This window comes from Alosa pseudoharengus, unplaced genomic scaffold (assembly GCF_046254945.1).
Source record: "Alosa pseudoharengus isolate Yale_2024_CS ecotype anadromous, Long Island Sound unplaced genomic scaffold, YU_APseudo_1.1 YU_APseudo_1.1_scf_12, whole genome shotgun sequence".
NCBI lineage: Eukaryota > Metazoa > Chordata > Actinopteri > Clupeiformes > Clupeidae > Alosa > Alosa pseudoharengus.
Window position 1 is genome coordinate 28,523,071 of NW_027468587.1, and position 11,461 is coordinate 28,534,531.

The window sequence follows — 11,461 nt, forward strand, 5'->3', positions numbered from 1 at the left end:
AGTCCAGCAGATTTTTTCACAAAAATAAATCACCCTGAAAGGCTTATATCTAACTGTCTCACTAAATTGCATTATCCACACTCAATTCTCACTGGTATCTGCTAGACAACAAGTACCAAAACATGATTAGTTCATAGATTTCACATGTAAAATTCATTGTATACAACCCCACCTCCATCTTGCCTGTTCATAATTCTGAGAAATTCTTGAAATGTGTGCATGTACATGTTTATGTTATGTGTGTGTGTGTGTGTGTGTGTGTGTGTGTGTGTGTGTGCCTGCGTATGTGCCTGTGCATGCATGCGTACATATGTCTACTGTGTGAGTATGTGTCATACGTATGATTACTGTGAATGTATGTTTGTGCGTGTGTATCTGTTTGTGCACATGTGTGCACATGAAATGGGTTAACATGACCCCTGGAGGCAAACATACGGAAAAAAATGGTCATTCTAGGCCCTACAGTTCTCAAGATATTCACAGAGAACTGTGTCTGCCCTACCCTCCTTTCGGGGGGTCCAGTCCAGCGGGAGGGCTACAGATCAAAACGAAAAACGACGGTTCCATGCTATCCATGTGGGGTTACATGCCCACCAAGTTTTGTGTACCCCGGTCTTTCAGTGTCCAGGGAATCCTTGTTGGTGTACGTCACTAAATGTACACATAAATTATTTTATTGTAAGGCCCCCCATGAACGAAAGTACACAAAACTTGGCATGCATTCGGAGGGTGTCATAATGATCCTACACTTTTAATTTCTTGCAGTTTTGACCATGTCAGCCAGAGATATTGTGCTGAAAACACCTAATTTTTTGCTTTTTAATTTTTAACTAGGTGGCGCTATACATGAAATAAGTGGTAATGGGATGGGTTGACATGGCCCCTTAAGACCAACATGCATAAAAAAGGTGGACCTCCTAGGCCCTACGGTTCTCAAGATATTCACAGAAAACTGTCTCCGGCCACCTACAGGCCAGTTGGTGTATAGTAACATAAATTAATTTATTGTGTGGCCCCCCATGAACGGAATTCCACAAAACTTGGCGTGCATACAGAGGGTATCATAATGATCCTACACGTCCAATTTTGTGCAGTTTTGACTATGTTAGGTCACAGATACCTGCGATTACAACACCTCATTTTTACTTTTTTGTGTTTAACTAGGTGGCGCTATACATGAAATGAGTGGTTATGGAATGGGTTGACATGGCCCCTTGAGATCAACATACAAAAAAAAATGGTCCTCCTAAACCCTACGGTTCTCGAGATATTCACAGAAAACTGTATCTCCCCTACCCTCCTTTCGGGGGGTCCAGTCCAGCGGGGGGGCTACAGATCAAAACGAAAAATGACGGTTCCATGCTATCCATGTGGGGTTACATGCCCACCAAGTTTTGTGTACCCCTGTCTTTCAGTGTCCCGGGAATCCTTGTTGGTGTACGTCACTAAATGTACACATAAATTATTTTATTGTAAGGCCCCCCATGAACGAAAGTACACAAAACTTGGCATGCATTCGGAGGGTGTCATAATGATCCTACACTTTTAATTTTGTGCAGTTTTGACCATGTCAGCCAGAGATATTGTGATGAAAACACCTAATTTTTTGCTTTTTCATTTTTAACTAGGTGGTTTAGTCAGATTTTGATACATGAAATAAGTGGTAATGGGATGGGTTGACATCTTTCAGTGTCCCGGGAATCCTTGACGGAAATTTGGGCATGCGAAAAAAAAAGAAAAAAAAAATCTGACTAAACCTATATGACCGCCGCTTCGCTGCGCGGTGGTCATAATAATTAAAAAGACAAAATAAGACACAATGTAGAATATTTTTCAAAGCAGATTCAGAATTTGTAACTCAGTGCAGTTAGCAGAAAGCATCTGAGAACAGTTTGGTCTTAAGTCTAGATTTAAAACTGGCGCCTTTTTGATCGGAAAGTTAGTTCCAGAGCTGAGCCGCATAGCAGCTAAAAGCTACTTCACCATGTTTAGTTCTAACAGCAGGTTTTACAGCTCCATATGTTTCCATTCAATCCAAGCTTCCACCTTTCGCCTAAAAGGGGGCAGGTATGTGCAGCACATACAATGTTCCCGAATGTGCCAGTTGTACTTATAATGTATTGTCCGCCAGTCATTATTGGAAAATAAGTCCTGACAGGGCAAACAGGACAGTCTTGCTTCGTCCTGAAGGGACTTATTTTCTGATGACCGGTGAACAATACATGATCTCACTTATTACACGGCTACTTGCCAAAACGAGTCAAGAAACTTAACTCTATGGGTCTTTTCAAATTATTTTGAGCCTAATTGAATATATTAAATATGATTACTGCCTTGACTGAAACATTTTCTATCTTATGTCTCACATCACTGTACAGTTTTTTTTTTTTTACTGACAGTGGGCATGAATCATTTGTGTACTTCAGGGATAATACACCATTGTTAAGCTTTGCAACAACTATTCCATGTTAACTTTAAAGCCTTCATATTTTGTAATCTTTCCATTCTCAGTCACCACTTCTTTTGTTTCAAGGACCCCACCACCACTCCTAGAATCATAGACATAGTGACTGTGTTGGACTCTGCCTGTTTTGGGAATGTTGCAAGGGAATGGCGTCATCTGCTGGAGAAGCTGTGTAACACCGTCACTGGGCTCGGTCTTGACTGGAACCAGTGTCTGGATCTCTTCTCGTTTAGGAGGGTTGCGTTGTATCACTGTTACTGGAGGTGACCATTTTTTCTCCGGAACAACCTGTGGAAGAGGTATTTGTTGGGGGGCTCTTGGCTGCAGCCCTACCGCTCCCCTCCCCCCAAATTGAGCACCTGTTCCAGGGTTCACCTCCATGGCAGTCTTGACCTCTTTTCTCACCTGTGGAGGCGACAGCTGAAATCTGCTTCTTACAGGTGATGGGCTTCTCCTCACCTCTGCTGGAGAGGGTACATTCAAGCCCCCTCTCTGGTGCAGCCCTGTTTTGTCGTTAGCGACACCAGCAAGACCTACGCCAGCCTTAAGACCAGGATGAGCTGATGCTGCCTCCCCTGCCCGAGCCTCCTCCTCTCTCACCTTTCCCTCTGCTCTCCTGATATCAGCCATCACTAACGCCATGGGGGTTCTGGTATCAGGATTGCTGTCCACCATTTTGGACACTGCTACGCAGTAAGGATGGGCAGCTAGGGTCTCCTGGATTTTGCTGGGCGTGACGGCGTGCGTAGGTAGTCTGACCCTGGCGCACAGCTCAGCGATGACCTTGCCCATCGCCCAGACATCTGAGCGTTTGTCCCGCACACCCTGCCGCAGCAGGATTTCAGGAGCAGAGTAAGCCTCGTTGCCTAAGTTTATGGCCGATGTTTTCCCATCCTTGAAGAATTTAGCCAGTCCTAGATCTATGATGACGGGCCGGTTAGTTTCATGTTCCACCTGTAACATTACACAATACCAAAGGAAGTGAGGAAAAAAATGACATTGTGTAATCAAAGCTGCCAACCCTCACGCATTTGATTGGTGTAAGCGCGTTTGGAGCCAATCAAATGAATGAATCTCATTCTCAATGTGTGAGAGTTGGCAGCTCTGTGTAATTAGTTTGTGCAATGTAGCACTGCAGCCAGCACTACGAGCTGCTACAAGCTGGGATAATGATACTTATACTTTAGGTAGAAGAGACAGGTATAGACAGGTAGAGACAGGAACACAAAAAATACAAAAAACGCGCACATCCAGATCCAAACAGGTGCTGGACCCAAATATTTCAGTAATAAAAAATGACGTTAGTCCGCACACTGAAAACTCCTTATAAAAAAGATTTAATCACCACATGTGACGTTTCGGGCTGAATGCCCTTCTTCAGACATGAAGAAGAATAGAGACATGTCTGAAGAAGGGCATTCAGCCCGAAACGTCACATGTGGTGATTAAATCTTTTTTATAAGGAGTTTTCTGTGTGCGAACTAACGTCATTTTTTAGAGACAGGAACACATACATATTTGGGAAATTACCTTATTCCAAGTCTCCCCTAGAGTTAGATAAGATGATACATACCCTTCTCTCGTCTGTGTGTGCAATAACTCAGTGTGACGCACCCACTGTTAGCCTAGTTTAGCATAGCTCATTGAGGCTCCCAAAAGGGACAAAAGAACATAGTTCCTAGTAGGTAGAATTATGCTTAGAAAATCACGGTGTCTCATTTTACATTGCCATTTGTAGCCTATAGGCCTATGTTGTAAGTGTGCAAGTCACAATATGTTTGGGAAATGTTGGAGTTCTCTATCACTATTGGGAGCTATAGGCTAGTTCTCCCCACCTCCATGAGTTATGCTAAGCTAGGCTAACGGTGGGTGTGTCAGACTGAGTTACTGCAAACACAGAGACAGAGGAGGAGGGTATGTATCATCTCATCTAACAGGTTTGAACATTATGCAATTACTTCATAATTTCCTTCCACGAATTGTGCAACTCTTACCATGATGTTGTCAGGTTTAATGTCCTGGTGCACAATGTCTTTACTGTGAAGATGACACAGCCCTGCACACATGCCACTGATAATGGTTGCTCTGACAGTAGAGGTCAACTGTAGGACACATTTGAATTATTTAATGTCTAATGTTATTATACACACACACACACACACACACACACACACACACACACACACACACACATATATATATATATATATATATTTGCAAAAAAATCCTTTAGACAATAGCAAATCAAAGAAAATGACACTTAATATTACGGACAAACAACAATGCTTCATTCACTCGTATACAAACCTTTATTTTAGATTTCTGAGAACAGAAGATTGTTGTCTCAAGTTCTTCGCCTGTGATGAATTCCAGAGGAATGTTCCACTTGGATTCTTTCAACCATGGGTCTCCCAATAGCTTCACCACATTGAGATGCTGTGCATTGCTGTGATGTTAAAGGATATCATGAAACAATATCAGAGAATCTACAAGTAAATATCAGTTTTGGAGGCAAGTCTTCATCCATTTCACCTGTTGCTTGAAGGGTTTGAAAATAATTTAGCGTTTGTCCTGGGATATGTCTCTCTAACCTGTAGAAGTACCTACAGTACATGCAGTATGTCCACTAACAACCAAAGTCCCCTCACCATTTAACAGAGGTTCATTCATTCATTGTCAACATCCATTGACAACCAACCAACCTCAAACTTAACTCACCGATACACTTTGCACTCTCTCTCTAGGTCTGTCCAGCGTATGAGGCTGATTGGAACCCTCTTGATGCAAGCCCATTGGTCCTTGTACTTCTCCCTGTACACCTTCCCAAAGCAGCCTCCGGCCAGAGTTCTGGTGTCTTGCTGTGCCATCTAAAAAAAATCTTGGAATCACAACAGAATGAAGTAAAAAGTAAGGAGATGAACGAAGTGGGAGTGGGATTCATTCAGTAGGTACCCATTTAGTGAAAGGGGACACTCAATTTGTGGAGAATTGACAAAAGGGGTCATGTTCCTTCCTGGTCTGATCTACAAAGCTGCATAATACCAGGCGTTCCAGATGTAGTACTGACAGAGATGCAACTCTGCCAGTTAGTCCGCATATCATCAACATGAATTTAAAATTATTGTTTTAAAGTAAAATAACTACATTGTGTTGCTTTAAGAAGAGAATCCTAAACACAGGGAATACCTGCAAACATTTGAAAAAGTGTAAAAAATGTGTGTTTACTGTTGCTATAATTATATGTTACATGTCTAAAATCCTTGTTCTGCGATAGGCTGATTTATGTACAAGGAAGTTCTTCTCTATTCAAAATATTCTGAAGTAAAATGATTACGCCCTACTGTAGATGGAATTCCAAGGAACAGAAACAAAGCTTTTGTTGATCCTGAAAGGTACTCCATGTACACAGCCATTTCTTAACCCAAAAGATTATTTTTTTCTCGCTGATTTATTTCATTAGCAACAGGGGTAAATGTTGAACGCGTGTTTGCACTTGACATGAAAGGTGAAACCTTCCAGCTGTCCACCCTGTTTACAGAGAATCATATTTTCCTGTTAACTGCAGGGTAATGAAACTTGTTTGTTGAGTTGCTGAATGAAAATGAAACCATTTAACATTTGTCTGTTTTTAAAATGTGTCTGTCTTTAAAGTGTTATGAATTATTAGTACAACAAAAAGGAAGTATTGTGGCACACTCAGAACTTTATATGCAATAGTTAAATTACTTTTACCAACATTTTGGCCTAAGCCTTCGCCGCCGAAACGTTGGTGAAAATAAAAGAACCATTGCATATAAAGTTCTGAGTGTTGAATTGAAATACAGTTGGTCATTCTGTTCAAATGAATTAGTACACCATAACACTAGTCTCTTTACTAGCATTTAATGTTCTTAGTCCCTGTCACCTCACAATTACAAGCTGTTCCCATTGCAGTCTTGTGACCGGAGCTATCTGTTGTATAACCAACAATACATCCTCAGTCTTAGAAAGTAAGAATCATAGTGATTAATAAATCACAGTGTAACTAAAAATGATAGGCATTACAAAAACAATTCAGTTTTTCGAGTGAGATTGCAGAATTGTAAATGTGAGCAAAGCTTACCTCTGTCTGCACTGTCAGATGGCAGATATGTTTTCTGATTACGACAGCATGGGCGCAGGTAAGCAAGTCTGATTTTCCCTGATAGCCACACCTCTTTTATCTGATGCAAAGCAGACGTGAGCACAGTCATAGTCATAATGAATATTTACCAGGTGGATGACAGTCCAAGGTGTCAGTATTGATTGATTGATTGATTTTATTTGGCCATCTCGTTTTAAGATACAAACTTTGCACCATACATTTAAAAAGTCAGAATAACACAATAAAGCCATGAGGCTTATTTCCATTGTGGTCCCTTATGGGAGGTGAAACGGACAAGCAATAATTATTATATCCAATCAATACATTAAATAATTCCATTAAGACAATACAGTAGTAAAAAAACTACTATGATTGGCATCTGAGCCATTTTTTTCAGTGCCTGCTTATTAAAACTTCCTACACCTCTGACCATCTTGAGATTTCCTGGCAACCTGTTCCACAGACTAGTTGGTACATAAAAAAAAGTATACCCCTTTAGAGTATCAAAACAACTATAAAGCAAGTCAAATAGGATAAAATGTATACCCCATTAGAGTAACAAAAAAGCATTAAAGCAAGTCAAATAGGATAAAAATTGCTCATCAGTTGTACTGCTGTTTTTAATCACTTGATGGCAGTATATGACATACAGATAAGGTACCTAAGCAAGGCACACTCTCCTCTGTTCCTCAGAGGATGATTTACAGTATTTCTTGTTGGTTGATGAGACAAATTTAACACACATCAGTTGGCTGCTCTGTTTTCTTTCTCCGCACACCCCCCCCCCCCCCCGCACACACAAAAAAACTAAAAACTCATTCATGCATATTTCTACTTTGGCATGTGCTTATGCTAACAACAACATCTTAATATGCTATTTACCTCACATTCAGTGTCTGTTCACAGATATCAGTTGCTTGAAAGTAAATGCTACTACTGTATCTACAGAGCATGTAAAAATGAGAGATCAGCCCTGGCATGAGGGGCAGCTTCCTTGACTCCTGTCTGCATTCCAAATGAAGCCGCAGCTTTTAGTTTGTGCAGTCATTGTCTGTATCTCTGAATAAGCTAAGTGAAGTTGGTGAGAGAAGTCTCCGGTGGATCAACTCAGCATTAACTGGAGGCGTAATGTTTGCAGAAGACTGTGCTGAGACTGTGATATTGATTTGCGCAGCGAAGAGCGTTATTTATGAAACTGCTATTGCCTGCCCAAAGCCAGAGAGGATGCTGGGTGTACTGCGGAGCCTTAAAGGGATTTCTTGAATGGTTGTGGTATTTGCTGTACCACAGAGTAAAAACACTGCCTGTGTGTGTGTGTGTGTGTGTGTGTCTGTGTGTGTGGGTGTGTTTTCGTTTGTGTGTATGTTTTTAGCTGAGCCTAAGTTGTATGTTTTTTATCCATCAGTATTTTGATCTCTACATGCTTTAGAGGTGTTAAAATGTAGATTGTCTTGATTGTCCAAATTCCAATGAAAGACCTGCTTGGATGTGTGGTACACTAGTCTAGTTATCTTGTATCTGTAGCTGTATCTGACCAATGCTAGCTCCACAGTAGGAGTTATCTTGTATCTATAGCTGTATCTGACCAATGCTAGCTCCACAGTATGTTTTTTTATCCTCAGAGTCTGGTGTTGCATGACTGTGATATATCTGAGTATGTTTTTTCCCCCCGTAATGTCTGGATTATCCTAATATGACTTTTGTTATGGTGCCACACGAAATGGAAAAAGATTATATAACCCCATGAGGAAACTTTCTGCAACACAGTGCCCTGTTTTTGTAACATGACCCTCAAGGCTGTAATAAACAGTAAAGGAAAGTAAAGGCTATCAGTTCTCTGATTGTCCTTAAGTTCTTTGTGATGTCCATTCACATTCTAACTTTGAAGAGTGCTTCTGTGTGCCTGCCCGAGAGCTTGGAATGGTGGAGTTTGATGCCTGAACTCATCCAAGGTCAATTACTCATTTCTCATTGGGAGTGCAGTCTGCTAATCTTGTTTTTGGACCGTCAGGCTGTAGTGGGATTAGTGCTCTATTCTCAATTCTGTTTTTTTTTTCTGTCTTCTTTTTTTTGTTGTTGCTCAGAGTAGTGCATGTAAGAGTGCCTGGCATAGACATCAGGATAGGGTTGATGGTTCCATTTGCAAACCATGTCTACCTTTTGAATTTGTTTTTAATCAGCATTAATTGTCACACACACTCTCTCTCTCTCTCTCTCTCACACACACACACATACATGCAATGCAAGCTAGAAGCTAGTACCATATAGCTTTGTGTGGCTCTGTGAGAGGAAGGAGAGGGCAGGACAGATTTAATTGCAACCACTCGGTGCTAATCTCCCTTAAATAACCTTTTCAATTTATCAAATTGCTGTGTGATTTGCGAACGGACAGAAAGCACTGTGGTGGAGGGACATGTGTTTGCAAGGCAGGGGGGAGTAGGGCGGCGCTGGCGATGGTGGTGGTGGGGGCAACAAAGCCTATGCCTGCTGGTTCTAGGTCAAGCTCTATGAAGTGTAGCCACCATCGTCCCTCTACCCCTCCTCTAGGCTCCAGTGGCTGACTGGAGTTGGGGTTTGTGTGTGGGTGTGTGTGTGTGTGTGGGGGGTGGGGGGGGATATGAGGGGCACACTCTCTGAAGCCTTAACAGGGGACCAACCAAGCAGGCACTCTTTGACCATATAGTGCTGGGAGGCAAGATCCATTCAGTGCACCAGGTGTGTGTGTGTGTGTGTCTGTGTGTGTGTAGGGCACCAGGCAGACCTCAGATGTATGTTGGCATGAAATTGTATGAATTATTGGATGGTTGCTATATTTGCTTGCACTCATGCACTCACTTATAAAGGTCTTATAGTCATTGTTGGGCAGCCGTGGCCCACTGGTTAGCACTCTGGACTTGTAACCGGAGGGTTGCCGGTTCGAGCCCCGACCAGTGGGCCGCAGCTGAAGTGCTCTTGAGCAAGGCACCTAACCCCTCACTGCTCCCAGAGCGCTGCCGTTGAAGCAGGCAGCTCACTGCGCCGGGATTAGTGTGTGCTTCACCTCACTGTGTGTTCACCGTGTGCTGTTTGTGTTTCACTAATTCTCCGATTGGGTTAAATGCAGAGACCAAATTTCCCTCACGGGATCAAAAAAGTATATATACCTATACCTATAGAAAATAAATTCTTCAAAAAACATTCTGTTAGAATCTTTGAGCACAATAATGTGATATTTATCTCTTTTTTATGGTCCATTATATCACTGTAGTTCAAATTATTATTCTGTTAATAATATATAATGATAGTCGCTATTGCTGGTACGAAACAAAAGTCCCCAAACCACTGAGAATGTGGACAGTTTGACACCATCGTGTCTGCCAGCCTCCTTCTGTGACGCATGACAAGTGGCAGCAAGAGACTAATGAACAGCTCACAAGCCGGCCTGTCATGGGCAGTCAGGGCCCATCACCATGGTGACACAGATTGACAGGTGCAATAGCTGAAGGATCCGTCCCCTATAATGAAGGTGTTGCAGCAAAGGTCAGAGGTGATGCAGCTTGCAGATGTGTTTGTTCCGGGGAGTATTTTTAAAATGTTGTCTTTTGTCTTTTATCGGACATTTTATATATATATATATATATATATTTGAAAAGGATTATGATGGACATGCCACTCTGAAAAAACCTCTATATTTGAGCGTGCAGCGGGTGGGACAATAATTGACTGTGATAAGGATCACTGGGTTGACAGCTCTGTGATTGCTGTGAATGTGAAAAGGTGTGCTGTGGCTTTCATCTGCCATGACCACACACACACACACACACACACACATCCCACAGTCATCCCCCGTGGCAGTGGCGCAGCCCTATGGGGCCCCATTAGATGCCTTATTTGTTTTTGCACGTTTCTTTCTCCTTCTGCTCGTGAAAGTGGTGGATTGGCATGTGTAACTACCCGTGGCTTCTACTTCAAATGGCTTAATCCAAGGGAAGTTGCCAGCAGAAGAGTTGGGTTTGACCTCGTTCTATCTTGGCCTTGGTAAGGGGCTTGTCTCAACAGCTGACCCATTTAAAAATTGACACTCAAGAACAATGCAGACCCACTTCATCTCAACCTCACACCTCACTGGGAAGTGTGAACCCAGAGTTTTTGTCTGGATCAATTTCTGCAGCATTAATCCTTTGGAAGGGAAAAGATCCTGGAATTAAAACATGTCCTTTGCTACTGAACTGAAGTCATTTGCATCACATCAGAGTGGATTGTGAAATGAAACTAAATTGTTCTCAAGTTTCCTTCTGCATCTTTATAAAAATGGATCTTGAGTGCTTTATTGCAAATGAAAGAGGAACACTACTTAACTATGTACACTCAAGAAATGTCATGCCCTGGAGCGAACAGAGGTGGGAAGTAACGGAATACACATACATTGTTACTTTACTTAATAAGGAACATTTTAAATACATTGTTACTACTTAATAAGGAGCATGTTAAGTAGCCTATCTTTACAGGAGTATTCGTTTTTTTCTGGCAACTTTTTACTCATTCACTTACATATTAACAGAAATATTTTGGTACTTGTGTAAATGTACTTTCTACTCCTTACATTTTCAAATCAGATTTGTTACTTTCCTTTTAATGCATTTGAGGGAAGATCATTTTTATTTTGCGTCATTGTGCTTTCCAGACATAAAGACCGATATCAACCTAAATGGATAATGGCGCAACTTAGAAGGATGACAAACCAATGGGGCAATTCCATGCAAAGGTCATCCTTACCATGGAAAAAAAGTTGTGCACACACAAATAAAACTATTGTTAAAATGTTCATTTAGGTTTATATTTTATTGTTTGTAACTGATCTGATTGAATTTCATGGAGAATTACACTCTTTTTAC

At 41.5% G+C, this 11,461-nt stretch overlaps 1 protein-coding gene across 1 annotated transcript; it reads right to left on the reverse strand.

Annotated features, from left to right (window-relative positions):
* Positions 1 to 1,171: 1,171 nt before the first annotated feature.
* Positions 1,172 to 6,624, reverse strand: LOC143119282 (uncharacterized). The gene is made up of 5 exons (XM_076280667.1): positions 6,567 to 6,624; positions 5,183 to 5,342; positions 4,772 to 4,910; positions 4,459 to 4,566; positions 1,172 to 3,418 (listed from the first exon to the last, which is right to left on the reverse strand). The coding sequence occupies exons 2-5, from the start codon at positions 5,329 to 5,331 to the stop codon at positions 2,459 to 2,461; spliced, it is 1,356 nt and encodes a 451-aa protein (XP_076136782.1). The 5' UTR covers positions 5,332 to 5,342; positions 6,567 to 6,624; the 3' UTR covers positions 1,172 to 2,458.
* Positions 6,625 to 11,461: the final 4,837 nt, after the last annotated feature.